At 61.6% G+C, this 22,792-nt stretch overlaps 1 protein-coding gene across 1 annotated transcript in view; it reads left to right on the forward strand.

Moving 5' to 3' along the window:
• Positions 1-217: 217 nt before the first annotated feature.
• The window catches only part of ADAMTS13 (ADAM metallopeptidase with thrombospondin type 1 motif 13), a 31,076-nt gene continuing 8,501 nt past the window's right edge, over positions 218-22,792 (forward strand). The window contains exons 1-23 of the mRNA XM_040225742.1: positions 218-601; positions 873-988; positions 1,567-1,694; positions 2,061-2,174; positions 3,651-3,826; positions 6,089-6,172; positions 6,681-6,805; positions 6,915-7,061; positions 9,147-9,293; positions 9,582-9,744; positions 10,531-10,635; positions 11,466-11,617; positions 11,703-11,766; positions 14,077-14,206; positions 14,664-14,812; positions 15,142-15,262; positions 15,702-15,782; positions 16,601-16,782; positions 18,721-18,856; positions 18,940-19,069; positions 19,607-19,789; positions 20,689-20,878; positions 21,479-21,599. Coding sequence (XP_040081676.1) covers positions 218-601; positions 873-988; positions 1,567-1,694; positions 2,061-2,174; positions 3,651-3,826; positions 6,089-6,172; positions 6,681-6,805; positions 6,915-7,061; positions 9,147-9,293; positions 9,582-9,744; positions 10,531-10,635; positions 11,466-11,617; positions 11,703-11,766; positions 14,077-14,206; positions 14,664-14,812; positions 15,142-15,262; positions 15,702-15,782; positions 16,601-16,782; positions 18,721-18,856; positions 18,940-19,069; positions 19,607-19,789; positions 20,689-20,878; positions 21,479-21,599 — 3,328 coding nt within the window. The remainder of the gene's footprint in view (positions 602-872; positions 989-1,566; positions 1,695-2,060; positions 2,175-3,650; positions 3,827-6,088; positions 6,173-6,680; positions 6,806-6,914; positions 7,062-9,146; positions 9,294-9,581; positions 9,745-10,530; positions 10,636-11,465; positions 11,618-11,702; positions 11,767-14,076; positions 14,207-14,663; positions 14,813-15,141; positions 15,263-15,701; positions 15,783-16,600; positions 16,783-18,720; positions 18,857-18,939; positions 19,070-19,606; positions 19,790-20,688; positions 20,879-21,478; positions 21,600-22,792) is intronic.

Consider the following 22,792-nt stretch of genomic DNA (forward strand, 5'->3'; position numbering starts at 1 on the left):
CGTTTTCTGTGAGAAGCAAGATGGAAACTGGGTCGCACTCCTGCCAGAGCCTTTTCCCCCTGTTCCTGGGCCATCTCTGTGGGCCTCTCCATGGTGCCAGCCCCCTTTCCGACGAGGACCACTGGGGACTTTGATCCAGAGGCCGGTGGGGACCAGGGGCAGGGCGAGCAGAGAGTGGGGGGTGTCCCGCTCGTGACTGCTCTGGGGTTGGGGTCAGATGCCGGGGCCGGGCCGGTGGGCCAGTGGGGACCCCCAAGAGGACCCGGAGGGCCGAGCAGGGGTGAGCGCGGAGCCTCCTGTTTCCCGCAGTGCCCCCATTCGACGTGGCCTCCTGGCCTGCGCCTGCAAGCACAAGGACGAGGGCAGGCCAGTGGGGCCGCCCTGCAGGGCCCCACGCTGCTCCCTGGCAGCCCTGGGCCAGCTCTTCTCCTTTCGCTTCCAGCCTGAGCTGGGCCTGCTGGCTGCCTCCTTCGCCAGCGAGCACGCGGTCAATGCCTCCCTGTGGCTGCTGAGGGGGCCTCCCCACCCCTGCCTCACAGGAGGCCGGGCCCTGCTGCCCCCGGAGGCAGCAGCCAGGCTCACCTACTGCTTGGGCCTCGAGGTGAGTGGGCGCCCAGGCTCGCTGGGGGGACACCATGGGGCGGACGTGTCCCCCAGCCCCCAAATGCGAGAGCAAGACCGCTTGGATCTTAGCCAGACTCTGACCCAGTGAGGGCCTGCTCCTCGGAGGCTCAGAGAAGCCGCTGAGTTCCCTAGGGCCACCCAGCTAGCAGGGGACAGAGCTGAGTGCAGGCCCGGGGCTTGGGGGACGGAAAGAGGGTGGGCTTTGCAGTCAGAGCTGAGTTCGGGCTCAGCTGCGCCCCTTCGTCCAGCTGACCCGGGGCCGGCCCCTCCGCTGGCCTGTGCTGTCCCTGAGGCACGGTGAAGGCGGCCCCGGCCTCTTGGGGGCTGTGGTGACTGGCGTCATGCATCGCCACTGTGTCACTCAGTGAGCAGAGCCCCCGTCCCCCGCCGCCAGGTTGCCTGGTTGGGCGGTCCAGCCCCGGCCGAGACAGGGCCCTCGGGGTCCACCCGGTGACAGGCAGCGCTGTCCATTAGTGCAGGCCCAGCGCGGCCCTTGAGACCCCCTCCATCCTTCCCGTGGTCTTCACCAGGCCCTGCAGTCTGGGGCCTGAAGCCTGAGCGTGCAACGGGGAACGGGAACCCGGCTGGTGGGCTGGTGGCAGGTGGCAGTCAGTGGGTGCAGCCCCAGAGGGCATGGGTCCCTCTCTGTCCCCCACAGATGGGCTCTTGGGCCTTGGACTTGGGGAGGAGCCCTGGGAGAGACCCAGGGCCAGTCTGTGCCTGGTGCTGTGACGGCCCAGCAAGGCTCTTCACTGCACGGGGAGAAGGGCTGGTAGACCAGATGGCTCTCTGTCCTCCAGGAGGGTGACATCCTGGTGGGTGCAGACAGGTTCTACATCCAGCCACTGAGGAGGCAGCACCGGGCGCTGGTGCATCTCTGGGGGTGGGGCTCACAGCCCCACCTGATCCACAGGCCCACCCCTGGGGCCCCCACCATTCCAGGTACAGCTCCTGGGTGGAGGAGGGGGCTGTGGGCAGGGACGGCTTTGGGGGAGGGCCCAGCTCTCCTGATGCCTGGGGCCGTGCAGAACAGCCGAGCTCCTCGAGCCTCCTTCGCAAGCATGCAGGATGTGCCAGCCCACAGGGCAGGCCGGGGGGCGCATGGCCACCAGCTGTGCCCTCAGACTGTCTGTTTGGCGGACGCGCAGACCTCCCGCCCCTGAACAGCCGTTCACCATCTACAAAGCACGTTATCTGACATGGGCCTTGGAGCCTTGAGCCCTAGGTCAGAGGTCACTGAGAGTTCCCATGCTGCAGATGGGAACCCAGAGGCCCAAAGATGAGAAGTGGCTGCTGCAAGCCTGCACAAGGCCAGGAGGAGCCAGCAGGCCGCCCAGTCCCCCAGCGCCTGCCCTGGGAGGAATTGCCTGCGAGTAAACCCAGCCTCCTGGTCCAAGCCTGCGACTCCCAGTGGGAGTCGGCCCTGTTACCCGCAGGCCTGCTCGTGCCTTCCCCAGGCTGCATCTGCTGCAAGCACGGCGGGGTGCTGGGCTTTTCTTACCATCCTGGGGCGACGTCGTTCTCCAGTGTGCCCACAGTGGGGCTTTGGGGTGACCAGAGGACGTAAAATCCACACAGTAGCTGACTCCTGGGCCTTGCACTGCCCTGCATGCCCAGCCAGCGCAGGGGGGGTGGAATGAGGTCTCTCCACCTGAGACAGCCATCCTCCCAAGACCTGGCCAACTCTCTCCTGTGAGCCGGGCGAGCCGTCTGCTCTAACAGTCACGGCGTGAGTGACGTGCGAGAGCTTGGCACCTCCCACTCCCTGCCTGAGGAGGGCAGAGATGTCCTCACTCAGTTGGTGGCTGTCTGAGGGCACAAAACCACAGGCGCTGAGAAGCCAGGTCGGGGAGGGCCAGCATGAAACTGCTCACTCAACACCGAAAACAAGCTTCTAGTTAAAAGGAGAAGAGGGGACGAGGAGATTAGGAGTTTGGGGTTAACATGTACACACTGCTACTGCTGCTGCTGCTGCTAAGTCGCTTCAGTCGTGTCCGACTCTGTGCGGTCCCATAGACGGCAGCCCACCAGGCTCCGCCATCCCTGGGATTCTCCAGGCAAGAACACTGGAGTGGGTTGCCATTTCCTTCTCCAATGCATGAAAGTGAAAAGTGAAAGTGAAGTTGCTCAGTCGTGTCCGACTCTTAGCGACCCCATGGACTTGCAGCCCACCAGGAGATACAAGAGACTTGGGTTCATGCATTGGTCGGGAAGATCTCCTGGAGGAGGAAATGGCAACTTACTCCAGTGTTCTTGCCTGGAAAATCTCATAGACAGAGAAGCCAGGCAGGCTACAGTCTGTGGGGCTGCAAAGAGTCAGACACGACTGAATACACACACAATAGATAAACAAGGTCCTACTTATAGCACAGGGAACTCTACTCAACTGCTAAATTTTTTTGTAATAACCTAAAAGGGAAAAGAATCTGAAAAAGAACGCATATACATGTGTGTGGGTTTATATATGGGCTTCCCAGGTGGCGCAGTGGTAGAAAATCCTCCTGCCAAGCAGGACACTCCAGTTCGATCGCTGGGTCGGGAAGATCCCCTGGAGAGGGAATGGCAACCCACTCCTGTGTTCTTGCCTGGAGAATCCCATGGACAGAGGAGCCTGGTGGGCTACAGTCCCTGGGGCTGCAGAGTCAGACATGACTTAACAACTGAACACACACACACACGCACACACACACACACAAACTGCGTCACCGTGCTGTACACCTGGAACTAACACATTGTAAGTTACTCTACATTGGTTAATTAACTAGCTAACTAAATGCTTAGCAAATTAATTACTAGAAAAGAAACAGCAGACGGTTCGCCCAGTCTTCTTGTGCCAGAGGCAGCTGCCCACGAGAGATCTGAGGCTGGGGCCCGCCAACTCCCCCTCCCCACAGTGGATGGCATGGGGCGGCTTCCCACCACAGCGTCTCCAAGCCCACGAGCACAGGGGCTGGTGAGGCCTGGCCACGCGGGGCCCTGAGGTCAGCCGGCCCACTGGCCAGAGCCCCGTTTCACCCGCTTTCCAGGACCCCGGCTCTCAGCCCTGCCCGCTCCCTCACCAGGCCGGCCCCCTGCCCCTCGCCTCCGGAGACGGGCGGCCAGACACGTCCTTCACCTGGAGCTGCTGGTGGCCGTGGGTCCCGACGTCCAGCGGACCCACGGGGAGGAGACAGAGCGCTATGTGCTCACCAACCTCAACATGGTGAGAGCGGGCTGGGGCAGCGGGCTCTGTGGGCAGTGCGGACCGGGGGCGGGCTCAGGGGCGGGGGGCGGCGGCGGTCCCCGGAGGCCACCGCTGGCCCGTCCTCGGGAGCCTGTGGACCCAGCGCCCTGCACCCGGGGCTTGCGCACAGCATCAGTGGGCTGGCTTATCTGGTGGGTCGAACTCGGTGTAAGCCTGAGGCTGGGGTCGCATTTGAGGCTCAGGGTCCTAGGGTGGGGAGAGATGCCATCTGTTCTTATCCCCCACTCAACTGGGGAGTTTGAAGAAGAAGCAACCCCCAGCTTCTTGCTCCTGGGTCCCTATGCTCCGGGACCGTTAAGCCTGGCCTCTCCCCCAACGTCCCTTTGACCTGGGGGCCTCTCAGCTCACACTGGCTGGTAGTGGGGCTCCCCCACGCTGGGCTCTCTCAGCGCCCTTCCTGCCGGCACCCCCGTGTGGGAGGGGCTCCCCCTCACTTGACTTCTGGGGTAACAGTGGGGGCAGGACGCACAGCTCCCCCTGATTATTATCTTGGAGACAAAGACGCAGCATAGAAACAGGCTGCCCCAAAGCTGGTGATCGCACTCCCGCTGGAGCCGGGCCACGCCAGAGCGCATTCGCTTGTAAATACACAGAAACACACGCGTCCTAGGCGGCCAGATAAGTTTCCACAAACCTTAGGAGAGCAATGGCCCTGCTGGCAGCTCCAGGGCCCGAGCTGCTCCCCTGGTGAGTGGACCCTGGAGGGCGGGCAGCGTCAGAAGGCAGGGTGCTTGGCATCACCTCGTTCCCAGCATCAGGTGTGCCCAGCTATCTTGGACAAAAGGAAGGTCCCAACCCCCAGAGAAGCTGGCTCAAGTCCAGGACAAGCCAGCTTGGGTTTCCAATTCCCAGCCCCTGAGGAGGAAAATATTCCCTCTAAGTCACTTGAAAGCTCTTGTTTTCAAGCTTTGGGGGCCCCTCTACCTCGAATATACTGAAATTTGATCATCAAACCCTGCTCCCTCTGGCCAATCAACGTGTTTTATGAGGCCCAGCGATGGTCAGATAGGAGACTGCAGACTGGCTCCTTCCCAGGTGGTGCCGGTCGTGGTAACGGCCAGCGTCATGACCAGGCACCCACCGTGTGCTGGCTGCATTGTTGCTAAGTCTGCCAACAGCTATGGAAGTGTTTCTCTCCCTCTTGCAGAGGAGGGAACTGGGGCTCTGAGGTTAGTTAACAGGATCCTGAGGACACAGGTAGGTAGGGGGAGAGCCTGGCTCAGACTCAGGCCAGCTGAGGCCGGTGGCAGCCACATCCTCTCTGCCGGTCGCCATGTCTCTAGAGAACCAGCTCGTGTGAACAAGCGCCGTGCGAGGCAACCGCAGCCGGCATCTCGGCAGATGCCCGGGAAGAGCGCGGAGCCGGCTGTAAGAGTGCTCAGTTGCTCAGGTCTGCCCATGTCTTTGCGACTCCATGGACTGTAGCCCACTCGGTTCCTCTGCCCATGGAATCTTCCAGGCAAGCATACTGGAGTGGGTTGCCATTTCCTCCTCCAGGGGATCTTCTCCACCCGGGGATCAAACCTGCATCTCATGTGTCTCCTGCATTGGCAAGTGGATTCTTTACCACTAGCACACACGGGAAGCCCAGGAACCTGGAGGGGAGCCTTCTCATTGGGGTGCCCAGGGAGGAGACACAGGACAGGGGGAGGAGGTCCTCAGCTGCCTCGTGGAGATGAGCAGAGATGAGAGAGGTGTTGGATGGAGATGAGAAAGGACAGGGTGACTCCAAGCCGAGAGGAGTGAAAGTGAAGTCGCTCAGTCGTTCCGACTCTTTGCAACCCCATGGACTGTAGCCTGCCAGGCTCCTCCGGCCGTGAGATTTTCCAGGCAAGAATACTGGAGTGGGTAGCCATTTCCTTCTTCAGGAGATCTTCTTGACCTCAGGAGCAACCTGGGTCTCTTATTGCAGGCAGACTCTTAACCATCTCAGCCACCAGGGAAGCCCGTGTTTGAAAGGAACGTTCTAGATGGATGGCAGTTATTTGCATCCTGTTGTTTCGAGGGTTCTCTGTGTTGACTGGCCTTCCTGAGCCGTGAGCAAAGGGAGGGCCGGAGGACCGACTGTCTCTGTGGCTGGCTTCCAGCTGGAGGAGTAGCACCTCAGGTTCCCCCCAGGCTGATGGAGCATCCTCTCCAGGAACCCCACCCCACCCCTGGATCCCCGAAGTCAGCCGCGGCTGCCCTCATGTGTCACCTCTCCTGCCCGCCCTTCCACAGGGGTCAGAGCTGCTGAGGGACCCATCCCTGGGGGCTCAGTTCCGAGTTCACCTGGTGAAGATGGTCATCCTGACCCAGACTGAGGTAGGTGCTGAGCCAGGAGCCCAGTCCCCGGGAAACCTGTTTCTGCAGTCTTTAACCTCTGTCTATAAGGTCCGCTGGGGAAGGGATGGGCTACCCACTCCAGTGTGCTTGGGTTTTCCTGGTGGTTCAGCTGGTAAAGAATCCGCCTGCAATGTGGGAGACCTGGGTTTGATCCCTGGGTTGGGAAGATTCCCCTGGAGAAGGGAAAGGCCACCCACTCCAGTATTCTGGCCTGGAGAAGTCCGTGGACTGTATTGTCCACGGGGCCGCAGAGTCGGACACGGCCGAGCGACCTGCACTTCACTCCTCCAGAGGATGCGCAGCAGTGGGTGTTTTCCTGCCTGCCGGCCCTGGCCCCGAGCTCCAGCTCTGCCCTGCCGAGCCCCAGACCCCTCCTCTGTGCCCTGGGACGGTAGTAGTGTTGTCTTGAGGACTGAGGCTGCAGCAGCAGTCAGCACCCTGCTTGGGGTGGAGCCCCTAAGTGTGTGCTCTGTTGCCGGCCTCCCAGGATGCCCCGAAGATCACAGCCAACATCACTGCGTCACTGCTGAGCGTCTGTGAGTGGAGCAAGACAGTCAACCCCGAGGACGACACAGACCCTGGGCATGCCGACCTGGTCCTGTACATCACCAGGTAGCCGAGCCCCCCGCCGGCGTGCCAGCCTGCCCAGGAGCTCTGCCAAGGTGGCCCGCTGGCCGGCAGGCACCTCAGCGCCCCCCGGTGTCTGTTCTCTCTTCCTGAGGTTTGACCTGGAATTGCCTGATGGTAACCGGCAGGTTCGGGGGGTCACCCAGCTGGGGGGCGCCTGCTCCTCCTCCTGGAGCTGCCTTATCACTGAGGATACCGGCTTTGACCTGGGGCTCACCATCGCCCATGAGATTGGGCACAGGTAAGGGGCCCCATGCCCTGGCCCCAAGCTCCAGGCAAGGACGTGACCTGGGGAGGGGAGGTTGTGGCTGCTGGGGGTTTCAGGAAGAGCCAGGTGGGAGGAGCCTCTACTCTTGACCCCAGTGGACTCGGGAGGGTGAGGGGCAAGGGCTGGGAAATCTGATACTTCATTATCGAATAATTAAAACATTTTTCCCCCAAAATATAAGCAAAGCAAACTTAGGAGTTAAAAAGTGCTTATTGTAGGAAATTCACGTAAAGGAAAACAAGGCTGTAAAAATCATCCCAAATCCCACCACGTGGAGAAAACATCCATCTTTTCTTTACACGCACATACATAATTTTCATCCACAAAATTGGGATCATGCTGTACGCTGGTTAACTGCCTTTAAAAAGAATTTTTCCACGTAACCCTTTTTAAAATTAATTATCTTCGGCTGCGCTGGGTCTTCCTGGCTCCTCTCGGGCTTTCTCTGGTTTCCACGAGCGGGGGCTCCCCTCTAGCAGTGGTGTGCAGCCTTCTCGCTGCGGCGGCTTCTTGCTGCGGCGGCTTCTCCCTGCGGCGGCTTCTCGCTGCGGAGCGCAGGCTCCCAGGCTTCAGTAGGTGTGGTGCACGGGCTTAGCTGCTCCAAGACGCGTGGGAGCTTCCTGGACCAGGGACTGAACCTATGTCCCCTGCACCGGCAGGTGGATTCCTAGTCACTGGACCACCAGGGAAGCCAAGTCAGCTGCCTTTTTATGTAAGAATATATCCCAAGCATTTTTCTCAAATGCTCTTTTACAATATGTGTTGATTTTTTTTGGTATGCACGTATTTTACTCAATCCATTCCCCAGTGTTAGATACTTTGGTTATTTTCAGACTTTTCCTTGTATGACTTACACGCTCTTTGGGCAACTCTGTGCTCCTCTGTCGGAGAAGGCAATGGCAACCCACTCCAGTATTCTTGCCTGGAAACTCCCATGGACGGAGGAGCCTGGTAGGCCGCAGTCCATGGGGTCGCTAAGAGTTGGACATGACTGAGCGACTTCACTTTCACTTTTCACTTTCATGCATTGGAAAAGGAAATGGCAACCCACTCCAGTGTTCTTGCCCGGAGAGTCCCAGGGGCAGGGAGCCTGGCGGGCTGCCGTCTATGGGACCGCACAGAGTCGGACACGACTGAAGCGACTTAGCAGCAGCAGCAACAGCAGCGGGGCTCCTCTGTGTTGTTTACCAAGAGTGGAGGGTGTCTTGCTTTTCTGATTTTTAGTCTTTTCATTATGAAATCAAATACCTGCTTCCTGTGAAAATTCAAATAGTACCGGAGACTCCTAAAGTGAAAAGTGCCTAACTTCCTCGCCCACCAGCCCCCCACTCCCACATCCTGCCTGTTGGCCTCCTGCCAGCGTGGAGGAGTTCCCATCCCCCCTTCTAGAACAAGGCTGGGCTCCTACCCACAGCCACCACTTTTACCCTAGCTCTCTGCATCTCTGCCTGACTTCTCCCCCCCACCCAGCCATCACAGTTCCTCCATCTATCTTTTTTGTAAAAGATATTTATTTATTCATTTATTTAGTTGCATGGGGTCTTAGGTGCCCCCCAGCCCCCACCATGTGCAACCTCAGTTCCCCTGGGAACCAACCCTCCACTGCACTGAAAAATGAATAATTCTCAACCATCGCCAGGGAAGTACCTCCTCCATCTGTCTTGTTTGGAGAAACAAACAGGAATCGAAAACCGTTGCCTTCCATTGGGAGCAGAAACCCTGGCCAGAGGCCCACCTTTCCACTTCTCCAGAATGCAGTGTTTTTCCTGTGTTCACCCCACCGATCCAGCCCAGGTCAAGAAGGCGAACAGCACCAGGGCCTCTACGGCCCTCCCTGGAGCGCCGTCCTCCCAGATTCCAAACCCCGTGGAGTGTGGCCTGCATGTTTCTAAAGCCTTTAGATGTGTATCGGCTAAAAGAGGCCAGAGCCACCTGGCCGGCCCAGCGCTCCCTCCCTGGGTCGGGGAACCGAGGCTGGGCACCTGGCAAGCCCGCTGGAGTCGAGGGTGGACGGGTTACCCCGGGTCCATGCCGCCCTCAGAGCCGCCTCCTCCGCAGCTTCGGCCTGGAGCACGACGGCGTGCCGGGCAGCGGCTGCGGGCCCAGCGGCCACGTGATGGCCTCGGATGGCGCGGCGCCCGCCCTCGCCCTGGGGGGCCCGGCGTGGTCCCCCTGCAGCCGCCGGCAGCTGCTGAGTCTGCTCAGGTAGCCGCGCCCCCGCCTCGCCCCTCCCTGCGCCCCCATCTCTGCTCTGCGCGCCCCGCTCCTCCCGGCCCCGGCCCAACCCTCCAGCGGCCCTCCGCCCAGCGTCCGGCGTCCGCTCCCGTCGCGACCCCAGTCCACCTCTCCTCGGGCTCGCAGCCCGTCTCGGGGGGCACCCCTCCATCTCGGCCTTCCTCGCCCTCACCTCCGGTGCCCACCCCTCCATCCCGCCCCCTCTTGGGGTCCCCCGCCCGAGGTCCAGCCCCGGCCTGAACCGCGGCCTTGTCGCAGCGCAGGACGGGCGCGCTGCGTGTGGGACCCTCCGGCGCCGCGGCCCGGGCCCGCGGGGCGGCCTCCCGAGGCGCAGCCCGGCCTCTACTACGGCGCGGACGAGCAGTGCCGCGTCGCCTTCGGCCCCACGGCGGTCGCCTGCACCTTCCGCGGGGAGCACCTGGTGAGTCCGGCCGTGGGGGACGCGCCCCAACACCTGCCCCTCCGCACCAGGGCCTCCCTCTGCCCGCTCATGCCCCCACCGCCCTTCTCCGCCCTCCTGCCCACTGGCCCGGACCCTCAGATGCCTCTGGAAATTCTCAATTTCTGAACAAGGGCCCTCACGTTTTCCTTCTGAGGAAGCCCCGCGAATTATGTACGCCTGCCTCTGATAGAGCCCCTGAGCCCGTGGACCTTGATCCTGCAGCAGGTGGTTACCAACAGCTTCCAACCCTGTGGGAGCTGGAGGGCTTCCTGGAGGAAGTGACCTCCAAGCCCAACCTTACAGCAGGGGTGGGAGCTGGCGGTGGGAGGGGAGCTGGGGGCGGGCAGGCGCCCTAAAGACAGACTTCCTCCCAGGGCTGCACAGGGCTTGCAGCCACTTTTGCCTCTGTGAGCCCCTTCCTGCTTACAAAATACTTGGAATTACATCTTAGTGTTTTCGTAAAATATGTGATATTACAGGTGTTTTTATAAACACAAATGTATTAATGCTATGTATTAGGACATTCTATTTGATCTAAAAGACCATCTTTTTTTTCTTCCGATTTTAAAAGAGATGAAGACACTTCTGTGGGCCCTGGCCGCTGCTCCTGTTCCCGATACAGGGTCAGCCAGGCCCCCTCCCAGCCCTCCACTCCCCGGGGCGCTGGCTGTGCCCCTGTCCTGTGGTCTGGGAGGGGCAGGTGCAGCTGGACACTGACCCCACGGGCCGGGGGACCCTCACCTGGCCATCTGTCCCCCCTCTTAGGACATGTGCCAGGCTCTGTCCTGCCACACAGACCCCCTGGACCCAAACAGCTGTAGCCGCCTGCTTATTCCTCTCCTGGACGGGACAGAGTGTGGCGTGGGGAAGGTCAGCGGGGCGTGGAGGAGCGTGTGCGGGTGTGTGTGTGCGTGTGCGTGTGCACACACGTGTGTACTCACACGTGCTCACCCAGACCTGCACCCTGAAGCCCTCCTCCTGGGGTGGGAGACAGCAGGACCTCAGGAAACGGGGGCAGAGGGCCCTGGCGCTGTCCCGGGTGCGCTGGTCAGGAGAGGTAGGCACCCTGGTGCTTGCCCCGTCCCCTCTGCTGGTGGCTTTATTCCAGGCTTACGGGACCCTCACGACTCTGCCGGAGCAGGCGGGGGTCCAGGGCCCCCCCTCTTGCCCTCCTTACTGGCCCCGAGAGCGCAGTGTACTTGGGATGCCTGCTCCCGGGCCTGGTGTGGTGGCCTGCGGACGGGGGTGTGTTGTCAGCGGCCTCCCAGAGGGGCAGGGCTTCTCGTGACCGCTTGGCCACGGGCATCCGGGGGCCCTGCCCTGGCCACCTGTCCTGCCGCTCCCCGGCGTGTCCCCTCCGCCTTGTGTGGCCAGAACCTTCCTGCAGTCCTTGCACTGCGAGCGGGTGTTGGCTGTCTTCTGTTTAGCATTGGCTCCTGAGCAGCATGGAGGTTGCAAGCGTGTGTGTGTGTGTGTGTGTGTGTGTATGGGGGTTACCCTGTGGGTGCAGGCTTGCCCTGGGTGTGGGGTGCCTGTGGGTGTGGGGGGCCCTGGGTGTAGGGCACCTGTGGGTGTAGGATGCTCTGGGTGTGGGGTACGTTGAGTGTGGGTGCCTGTGGGTGTGGGATGCCCTGGGTGTGGGGTGCCTGTGGGTGTGGGATGCCCTGGGTGCTGAACACGGTCCCATCCTTCTCTTGCAGTGGTGCTCCAAGGGTCACTGCCGCTCGCTGGCAGAGCTGGCCCCTGTGGGGGTGGTGCACGGGCACTGGTCTAGCTGGGGGCCCGCCAGTCCTTGTTCCCGCTCCTGCGGAGGCGGCGTGGTCACCAGGAGGCGGCGGTGCGACAACCCCAGGTACTGAGTGGAGGCGGCCGCTCCGTACTCCATGGCTCGGGGCCCTGGGTCACCTCTCACCCCGTCGTCTTGTGGGCATTTTCAGACCTGCCTTTGGGGGGCGCGCGTGCGTAGGTTCTGACCTCCAGGCCGAGATGTGCAACACCCAGGTAGGCCTGCTTCCCTGGGCGGGGGAGGGGCTGTGGTCAGAGGCGGCACTGGCCTGGAGGAGCCCAGGGGTCAGGATGGCTGTGATCTGTGGTTCACACAGGGCACTTTCGAGAGCAAAAGTGGTTTTATTGATACCTTCCCCTTATAGCTCAGTCGGTAAAGAATCCGCCTGCAGTGCAGGAGAGCCCGGTTTGATTCCTGGGTCAGGAAGATCCCCTGGAGAAGGGATAGGCTACCCGCTCCAGTGTTCTTGGGCTTCCCTTGTGGCTCAGCTGATAAAGAATCTGCGTACAATGCAGGAGACCTGGGTTTGATCCCTGGGTTGGGAAGATCCCCTGGAGGAGGGCAAGGCAACCCACTCCAGTATTCTGGCCTGAAGAATGCCATGGACAGTAAAGGGTTGGACAGGACTGAGCGACTTTCACTTTCTAGACCACAGCACACAGCCCAGGCCTGTCTGACCCTTGAAAGCAGCCCCCTCCGAAGTGTCCCCCTCCTTAGCCGGATGGCACTGCCCTGCACTGAGAACACCCCTCCTTCCCACAGCCAAGCCGGACACTGGGAGAGCACGGGCGATGGTTTTAGTTATGAGCTCACGTGACTCTCACACCCATAACGTCAACCATGTGAAACTGTGCAGTTCTGTGTTATCCAGTAGCTTCATAGCACCATGCGACCACCACCTTGCTCTAGTCCCAAACAGTTCCCGTCACCCCAGAGCAAACCCCAGCTCATTAAACAGCCACTCCCCTGCTGCCTCCCCCCAGTCCCTGCCAGTCACCAGTCCACTTTCTAGCTCTGGGGGTTTACCTGCACTGGACATCATCTCATATAAGGGGAATTATACCACGTGTGGCTTCCTGCATCTCGCGTCTTCCACTCGGCACGTGGTATTTTCATGTGCAGCCTGTATTAGAACTCCACTCCTTCTCATGGCTGAATAATACTCCACCGGATGGAATATTATCCGATAATGTTCCACTGGACCGCTTTTTGCTCATCCCTTTATCCGTTGTCCATTTGTTGATACCTTTGGGCTGTTTCCATCTTCGGTTGTTGGGAATAGCGCTGCTATGAATCTGTGTGTATGGACTTTTTTGAGTACCAGTCTTTCACTCTTTGGGGTGTACACCTAACAGCCAAATTGCTGGATCCCACGGTAATTCTACGTTTAACTCCTTGAGAACCTCCAAGCCGTTTCCCACGGCAGCTGAACCGTTTGGCCTTCCCACCAGGAATGTGCGAGGGTTCCGATGTCTCCACATCCCCTCCAGCACTTACTTGTGTTTCCCGCGAGGCCATCGTAGAGGGTGTGGAGACACTCCCCTGGCCTCGACTTAAGATCTGCACGTGGTACAGACGTTCCCTGCCCGCCTCCCCCAGGCGGACTCAGCAGGCCCACTCCAATCCTCTTCCTCAGACTCCAGTGCAGAGCAGGCCAGGACGCCAGCCCGCCTTGGTGCCTAGCTTCTTGTGCAGAGGCCCTTTGCTCTTGACTCCTGTGACTTTTCCAACACGGATGCCTGCACAGACATAGTTCAGTTCAGTCGCTTAGTCGTGTCCGACTCTCGCGACCCCACAGACTGCAGCACGCCAGGCCTCCCTGTCCATCACCAACTCCCAGAGTTCACTCAGACTCATCTCCATTGAGGCGGTGATGCCATCCAGCCATCTCATCCTCTGTCATCCCCTTCTCCTCCCGCCTTCAATCTTTCCCAGCATCAGGGTCTTTTCTAATGAGTCAGCTCTTCACATCAGGTGGCCAAAGTATTGGAGTTTCAGCTTCGACATGAGTCCTTTCAATGAACACTCAGGGCTGATCTCCTTCAGAATGGACTGGTTGGATCTCCTTGCAGTCCAAGGGACTCTCAAGAGTCTTCTCCAACATCACAGTTCACAAGCGTCAATTCTTTGGCGCTCAGCTGTCTTTATAGTCCAGCTCTCACATCCACACGTGGCCACTGGGAGACCGCAGTTCTGACTAGACATAGCACAGATGTAGTGGATGCCCGTAAGCGGGGCCTCCCTTCTGCCGAGCTCTCTGTCTGGCTTTCTTTCCTCTTCGTTGCCGGGGGCAGGCCCTGCCTTGTGTCCTCCCAGATTCTTGCAGAATCCTCCTGTCAGCAGAGGAAGGTTCTCGACACCGCAGTCTCCAGGGCAGGGAACTGAGGTACAGCCAGGAGCCAGGCTCAAACCCATGTCTTCATCCTCACTGCAGGGGCTCTTGCTGTCTCCCGGGGGCGAGGGTTCCCTCACCGAGCCCCCTGCCCTGGCCCCTCCTATGCCCGTCCTCTGCCTCCTCCATCCAGGCCTGCGAGAAGACCCAGCTGGAGTTCATGTCTGAGCAGTGCGCGCAGACAGATGGCGAGCCCCTGCACCTCTCCCCGGGGGGTAGCACCTCCTTCTACCGTTGGGGGACCGCGGAGCAGTACAGCAAAGGTGGGCCCAGGTTGGGGGGCCAGGCTCGAGACCCTGGGTGGGGAGCGTCACTAGGGGAGGCCCAGCTTCACTCTGATGCTGTTGCGAGCAGGCTCAGGTTCTGTATTACACCGAGCATCCCACCTGCCCCGGCTCGGCCCTTGCCGGCAGGTCAGCACTGACCTCTCCTCCCTGAGTTTCTGTCTCCTGTCTGTAAAACGGAGACAGGAGGCGTAGCGTGATGCTGGAAAAGCACTCGGCTCGTGAGTCTGCACACTCATCACACGGCGATGCGATTACTGCCTCGGGAGGCGGGGCAGGTGGGAAGTGAAACCCACGCCAACCCCAGATGCAAAGAGCACAGTGAGATGGCGCTTGGGGGTCAGTGAGAGCCCACTTGGATCCGGCTTCGCAGAGTCTCCGTCCCCAGCTCCCTGTACCCTCCCACCGGGCTCCTTGTCCTTCTGCTTGTCCCCAGGGAATGCCCTGTGCAGACACGTGTGCCGGGCTGTCGGCGAGAGCTTCATGGTGCGGCGTGGGGACCATTTCCTGGACGGCACGCGCTGTGTGCTGGGCGACCCTCAGGAGGATGGGGCCCTGAGCCTGTGCGTGTCAGGCAGCTGCAGGGTAAGCGTGTGTGCGCGGCAGAGTGCCCTTCTACCCTCTGTGGCCCCGAGGGCTCTCCCCAGAGAAGCCAGGGCATGAAGGGGCCTTCAAGGGGGTCAGGTCTGGGGGTGCGGCCCCCACGAAGCCGCAGCAGCAGAGTCTGTGCTGGGTGGTGCTGGGGAACAGGCCGAGCTAGGAGTCAAGAGCCTTGCCGTGACCTGGGGCAAGTTTCGAAGCTCACTTCCTACACCAGAAATGGCAGAAACGACCTTTGAGGTTGTGTGAACCTCAAAGGCCAGCCCTGTCTGAAGACACCGCCGGGGCCTCACCCGCCACCCTCCTCTGCACAGGTGTTCGGCTGTGATGGCAGGATGGACTCCGGGCAGGTGCGGGACGTATGCCAGGTGTGTGGCGGGGACAGCAGCACGTGCCGGCCGCAGAACGGCTCCTTCACGGGCGGAAGGGCCAGAGGTAGGGCCTCCCTGGGGCGAAGGGCCCCCAGCCTCCAGGAAAACGCGAAGCCCAGAGCCTGGGTGCCCGCTGCCTAGGTGGTGGGGCTGTGTGCTCGCTCGGTCCTGGGCCCTCCCAGCGGGTCTCAGCCTCCCCAGGAGGCTCAGGTCGGCAATGAGGTGGCCCATCACTCACGGTCGCTCTCGGCACCTGTGACGCAGAAAAACACAGACACGGGGCGCCTGCCGTGGGCTGTTCTCTCCTCTCCTGCTGGAGTCATCTGAGCACGGGGGACGCTGTGCTTGGAAAATCCTTGACTTTGGTCTATTCATGCAAGAAGTCAGGTCTCTTGCAAAGTCGGTCGAGGAGCTAAGTCGCACCTCCCTCTGGCGTTAACGTTTCCTCCCTCTGACTGTGACCTCAGCGACCTGAGACCACCCCTTCCTCTGCTTCCTCCTAGAGTACGTCACGTTCCTGACCGTCACCCCCAACCTCACCAGCATCTCTGTCATCAACCGCAGGCCTCTCTTCACACACCTGGGTGAGCTGGCCAGACCGTGGAGGGTGAGGGCACAGCCCCAAGGTGTCCTCCCTTCCGATGCCACCTGCAAGTGGGAGGGTCCCTCCAATGCCCTCAGGTGCGGGAGTCAGCAGGTGGAGCCCCACAACTCAGAGCTGTTACACTCACGGTTACGGCTTATTACAAGGGACAGCCAAAGGAAGAGATACGTCGGGGAGGGCTCTGGGTCCAGCCTCGAGAGCAGCCACACACGCGGTGTACTGCCAACCCTGGGAGCTCTCCTGAGCTCAGTGCCCGGGTGTCCTGGGGACGTCCTATGTCGGTGAGGTTGAGGGACTGATTAATCACTGCCCGGATCATTCCGATCTCAGTCTCCAGCTTGGCTGAGGCTTGGTGACTCAAAGCCCCCACCCTAAATCACATATTTGACCTTTCACCCTAAACAAAGACGGATCAGGTCAGGCACAGGCCGCCGGTCAGACCTGTCTCTGGGTGAGGCCACCCTCTTTACACCGTGGGTCTCTCTGTGCAGGGGGTGCGCTTTGGATGTGGGTTGGGGTGCTCACCCTGAGGTCCTTGTGCCTGCACTTGGTGAGGGGGCGGGTCCACAGCATTCCCCAGGTTCCAGGAGGAGGCGCAGAGTAATGGTGCATGGGGCACCAGGAAGGGCTGCTCCCGGGAGGGCGGGGGGCCCGGGGCGGGCGTGGCAGGTGAGGCCCTGGACACTGCGTCCTGTCGGCCCAGTTGTCCCCCTCCCTAAACAGGGCTGTCTGTGAGAGGGGGCGGTTCTGGCTCCCAGGGTGGGGGGCCCTGCGGTGCTGACGGCCCCTCGCCCACAGCAGTGAGGGTGCGTGGCCGCTACGTCGTGGCCGGAAACGGGAGCATCTCTGCCAGCACCAGCTACCCCTCCCTCCTGGAGGACAACCGCGTGGAGTACAGGGTGACCCTGAGCGAGGACCAGCTGCCCCGCCGGGAGGAGGTCCGCATCCGGGGCCCCACCCGGGACGACATGGAGGTCCAGGTGACCGCAGGGCCTCTGCCGGGGTCGGCCTGTCCATCGGCTCAGAGCCACGCCCGCTCCTTCAGCAGCCGCTGAGGGGCTGGGGTCCCACTCAGAGCCCACTGGAGCCCCTGGAGTCCCGAGAGCGGCTCGGAGGGAGAGCCCTGCAGAGGGGCCGGGGGCTTCCCGGAAAGGGGCCTTGCAGCTGAGGTCCGGGAGGGCGAGCTGAGGCTGCACAGGCTAGCAGGGAGGGGAGAGTCTTGGGGGACCAGGGCCTGCAGTGGAGGGGCGCTCGGGGTGGGGAGGAAGGGGGCCTCTGGTGAGGAGGCTGCCGGAGGCCTGGGCAGACCTTGAGGGGCCTTGCTGGCCGCGTGAGGGGCTTGGGCTTCCTCCTGGGGGCCTGGGGAGCTGTTGGGGGTCCCCGGGGCAGGTGCAGTGGGGATTGGGCTGTGTCAGACCCGCCAACGGAGGCCGTGGGCCTCTAGACAGAGGGGGAGGCCGTGCCGACGCCTGGGGTTAGAGGCCCCCGTGGGGTCTGTCATCCCAACAGGAGGAGCAGAGTCAGCCCAAGAAGGGGGAGCAGGGTGACACAGGGGTCAAGAGCCCGGTAGGGGCTCAGCCCAGCGTTCAGTCCTGGCTCCACAGAAACTTGGGGCAAACGCTTAACTTCTCTGAGCCTCGGTTTCCCCCATCTGCGAAACGAAACTAAGCAGAGATAAAGTGATTGTGAAGATTCATCTTTTATTTTTTCCAAAATACGGCACAATATGCGCTTGGCAGAGCGTTGGCACCCCCTGCCCCACCCCCGCCACGCGTACACACGGGTCGCAATCCTACCTCCTGGGGTCACGGGTGAGCCCAGGGAGGGGACGTGCGCGTGTGCCAGGCAGTGTTGGCCGCAGGCCCCGCCCGGGGCAGCTCAGCGTGGATGTGGGTCTTGCTGTCTCTCTGGGGCAGAAGGAGCCCAGGCTGTGTCTGCACGGGTCCTTCCCGCTGGGACCTGGCCTGCAAGCGGCCTCGTGTGTGCTTTGCTGAGAAAGGTGCTTAGAGGGTTAGACAGAAAGCAGTGGAGGCTGAAATAGCCCCAGAGAACCTCTGGGGGTGGTCCGAGTCTTGACGGCCCCTGACTTGGTCTAGCAGCCCACTCCTGCTCCCACAGCTGGGGAGACAGCGGGGCTCCCCCAGAAGGCCAGGCCATAGCGAGCCCCTGGGGAGCGGTTAACCCCTTCCCTGGCTCCCCATGTGGCCTACCTAGCTCAGCCCCCCCCCCACCCCCAGGAGCCTCCTTCCAAATGCTGGCTGTCAAGCAGCTCTGTTGGCGTCCTTCGCAGCACAGATAGAAACACAGATTCCCAGGCCCTGTTCAGGGCCTCTGACCCGGGGCCTGCCGGTGACGGTGGGGGATGGTGTGTGTGCCGAGAGCCCGTTAGCAGAGGGCTGTGATGGGTGGGGGCAGAGGCTGGGACCTCTGCCCTCCAGGCTGGCCCCTCCCAAGACCCAGGGACCTTTCTGCAGTACAGACAAGCCTAGCCTCCCTGCTGGACCCTCTTCCTTAACCCCACTGTGTCCTCAGGGCCAAGCCCAGACTGCCAGGCCTCCTCCAGAGCCCCACATACAGCCCGTTCCTGCCCTTCCCGGGGCCTCACTTGTGCTGCAGAAGCTAGAGCTGTGGGCTTCTCACCCCTTCCGTGGCCTCCTCCAGCTGTCCACCCTGCTCAGCCTCCTCGGGGCCCTTCTGTGTGCTCCCTGGCCCCCTGTGCACACCCGTCGCTGAACCTGCCTGCAGCCCACCCTCCCCCAGCCACCATGAGCTCCCGGAGCCGGGGGCAGTGTCCTGGCCACTACATGCGGGGTGGGCTCAGCATCAGTGGCGGCTGAGTGAAAGAACATAGCGGGAGGAAGGCAGGGCGGAAGGCTTCCTGAAGGAGGCGGCCGTGACAGCCCCCGCTCTCCCAGCAGGTTTACAGGCGCTACGGTGAGGAGTACGGCAGCCCCGCCCGCCCCGACATCACCTTCACCTACTTCCAGCCCAAGCAGTGGCAGGCCTGGGCGTGGGCCCCAGTGCGGGGGCCCTGCTCCGTGAGCTGCGGGGCAGGTGGGGCCCGGGGTGGGGCTCGCCTGGAAGCCCAGCGTGCCGCCCGCCCCGTGGAGATGGCCCAGCCCCTCTGTTCCCTCCAGGGCTGCGCCAGGTGACCTACAGCTGTTGGGACCAGTCCAGGAGTGAGTGGGTGGAGGCTGCCCGCTGTGCGGGGAGCCGGCCCCCAGCGGCGTGGTCAGAGGCCTGCACCCCCGAGCCCTGCCCCCCGCAGTGAGTGCTGGCTATGGCCCCCTGGGGTGGGGGTGGCTCGGGGGCCCTCTTAGCACAGCCGGCAGGGTCTGGGCAAGTCCTTGGTTGGCCCTGGCAGTGTCCCCAGGTGGCAGGTGCGGACACCGAGACTTGGGCAGACCCGAGTGGCTGGTCAGCCTGGTGTGACCTGCTGCCCCCGTCTATGGGCAGCTCGCTCCCTCTCTGAGCTCAGGCGTCCACCACACAGGGAGAAGACCGCCCTGCCTGCGAGGGTTGTGGTGTTGGCTTGGGGAGGGACCACAGCCCGGTGGGAGCACGATGCTAGGGACCAGGCGGTCCATGTTGGGTGTGGGGCGGGGGCAGCCAGCCGCTGGCGCGTTCAAACAGACGTCCTCAGTCTCAGGTGCGGCTCGGGGACACCTGGAGAGCTGGAGGGCTGGGCCGGCGGCCCCCACACGGTGTCTAGGTCCCTGAAGGGACCCTGGGCCCCGCCCCAGCCAGGGAAGTGATCTAAGGGGTCACAGATGGATCTGCCCGATGCCCTGCTCCTCTCCTCAGCTGGGTGGCTGGAGACTTCGGCCCCTGCAGCGCCTCGTGTGGGGGTGGCCTGCGGGAGCGGGAGGTGCGCTGCGTGGAGGCTCAGGGCGGCCTGCTGAGGACCGCTGCCCGCTCCCGGTGCAGAGCGCTGGCCCCGCAGCCGGCGGCCGTGGACACCTGCAATTCCCAGCCCTGCCCACAGAGGTGAGCACGGGGTGGGCAGGGCCCGCCAAGGCCAGATCCAGGCAGAACCTCCCAGCGGGGCTTGTCCCTGCACTGAGCCCTTCCCTTTCGGGGTGTCCCCCCTTCCCAAGGCCTCTGGCCGGGCCCCTCCACCCTCCCACCCAGGAGGCCCTGGACTGGCCAGTCCCCTCTCTTTGAACTCTTTTTCGAACTCGTGAGGACCGAGCAAACCCACAGATGTCCAGCCACAGACGTCACTTTGTTATTGCCGTTGTCCACCCCGTAGCATTGCAGCTGACGGAGACTTAGTCTGATTTGCCGCTAGCCGTCTGGGGGACCCGAGCCCGTCCCCTCCGTCTCTGGGTCCCAGATTTATCACCTGGGCAGCCGGGGTGGGGCCTAGGTCACTGGTGGTCTGCAGGTGGCTCTGGGCACCCTCCCTCTCCCCCGCCCCCGCACGCAGTGTGACCGTGGTGGACACAGCAGTCACTGCTCTCTCCTGCTGAGGGCTGAGCCTGCCCTGGGATCCTCTCTACACGGCGCTCCAGAACGCCTCCAGCTCTCAGGGCCGGCGCAGGAGACGCGTTTGCTGTCCCTGAGCCGGCGAGCCGCCTGCATCTGGCACGTGCCTCCCAGCACCGCTGGGTCTAGGTCGCGCAGAGCCACGCTCTTTTCTGGTTGGGGACCCACCTTTGCCTCTGGAAAGTGGGAGGGTCAGGGCTGGTCTCTGCACCCTGGGTGCCAAGCAGAGGCCCACAGCCGTTCAGCCAGGCTTCAGGGAAAGGCCCCTGGCCTTGCCTCTTTGTGAGGGCCCCTTTCTGGGCTCTTGGAGACTGGGGAGCAGGTTCACTGCCTCTCTGCGCCAGGAACTGGCTTGCATGACCGCCCAAAGGCAGAGGCAGGGCCTGACGGCTGTCGAGTCCCATCCTCAGGGAGACAGACGCGTGCTCGTTGGCCTGTGGAGCAGACCCAGCCGTGCAGAACACGACGTGTATGCCGGGGGCAGATGGCACGGGGCTGTTGGCAACTACTGGGCCCTGCTCTACAGACGAGAAGCCTCCGGCCCTGGAGCCCTGTGTCGAGGCGGCATGTCCTCCTGGCTGGGACCAAGTGAGCGTCCTGGGAGAAGGGGGAACTCTGGTTATGCTGGCTTCCTGGCCAGAGCTGGAAGACTGCCCCCATGCAGGGCTGCTGTCCCCGGGAGGCACCTGGGCAGGGGGCAGACTTCGACGCAGAGCTCAGGGTGCTGGGACGCCCCCTCCTCACTGGCGAGCAGCCTGAAGCATCCAGAGCCTGATAGGATGGTGGCACTTTGCTGCCAGACTCCCGCCGGCATCCATGGGCTCAAGCTGGGAGGCGCTGCTTTCAGACAAGCGTGCCGGCCAATGCCCCCAACTTCCTTGGGTTGCGGTGGTGGGGAGGGGACTTCAGGGCCAGGTGTGCCTGCTAATCTGGCTCCCAAGGCCCAGCTCTGCCTGCCCCACAGTGACTGCTCAGGCTGGTGTAGAGGCCAGGGTGGGGCATGAAGTCACCCCCGGGGCTAGGAAGCCAGCTTCTTGGGAAAGCAGCCGGGGTGGGTGGCCTTTGGGTGCTGGTGACCACTTCTGTTCTCTCCTGAAGGGGTGCGCTGGGTGGGAGTGGAGGGCCAGGTGCCCGGGGGTCTGGAGGTGGGAGGCCCAGACCCACCCACTTGGTGCCTGGCCCCTGCAGCTGGACGTCCGGTCCCCGGGGCGGGAGGCTGCGTCCCCAACGGGCGGCCCCAAGCTGGAGGCACTCACCGCACACGTGTGGACACCCCTGGCGGGGCCTTGCTCTGCCTCCTGCGGTAAAGGTGAGGCCCTGGTACTCCTGAGGGTCGGCTAACTCGAGAATAGCGTTTGAGGTGGCATACACAAGGACATGACCTTATAAGCAAGGAGACTGGGGCCAGCCAAGCACAGCAACCACGTGAACATGCCCGTTGATTGGCTGGAAGGTAGGAAGTGATCATAAAACCCAGCCATGCTGGGACCCAAGAGCGTATTCTTAAGGTCTAAGGCGGGCCCCAAGCTTAGGTCTGAGCTTTCTGGCAGCCAATCCAGAGAAGCAAAAATTAATGTTAAGATACAGAGTGTTTTAAACTAAAAACCCTGGAAATTCCCTGGTGGGCCAGTGGGTAGGACTCACTGCCGTGGCCCGAGTTCAATCCCTGGTCAGGGAACTAAGATCCTGCAAGCTGCGAAGCAAGGCTGAAAATAAATAACTAACTACTAACCTAAAACCCTAATCACTTGCTCAGCTAAACCCCAGCATGTTTAGAATTGAGGCCAGAGATTTCTTTTGTGGATACTCCTAAAGGAGAGATTCAAGGACACGGCCCTAATAACATCTTGGCGGTAGACACGGTAAGAGGTTTTAATGTAGCAACTCTTATAATGCCCCTCAATAAAAAAGAGCAGCCACCATTTTTGAGTGCCTACTATGTGCCAGGCACGTTCTGTGTGTGCGTGCATGCTCAGTCGCTCCGTCATGTCCAACCTTTGTGACCCCATGGACTGTAGCCCACCAGGCTCCGCTGTCCATGGAATTTCCCAGGTTAAGAATCCTGGAGTGGGTTGCCATCTCCTTCTCCCTGGGACCTTCCTGACCCAGGGAACGAACCTGTGTCTCTTGTGACTCCTGCACTGGCAGGCAGATTCTTTACCACTGAGCCACCTGGGAAGCCCATCAAGCACTGTCTAGTCTCCTGGAAAAATCTTGATAAATATCCCTCCAAGTCAGGCACCATTAGATGAAAAAACTGAGGTTCAGAGAGGTTAAGTCACTTGTCCAAGGTCACACAGCTGGTAGGTGGCAGAAAGTGAAAGTCGCTCAGTCGTGTCCGACTCTTTGCGACCCCGTGGACTATACAGTCCATGGAATTCTCCGGGCAGAATACTGGAGTGGGCAGCTATTCCCTTCTCCAGAGGATCTTCCCAACCCAGGAATCGAACCCAGGTTTCCCGCATCGCAGGCGGATTCTTTACCAACTGAGCTCTGAGGGAA

The sequence above is a fragment of the Oryx dammah genome, unplaced genomic scaffold (assembly GCF_014754425.2).
Source record: "Oryx dammah isolate SB20612 unplaced genomic scaffold, SCBI_Odam_1.1 HiC_scaffold_25, whole genome shotgun sequence".
Taxonomy (NCBI): Eukaryota; Metazoa; Chordata; class Mammalia; order Artiodactyla; family Bovidae; genus Oryx; species Oryx dammah.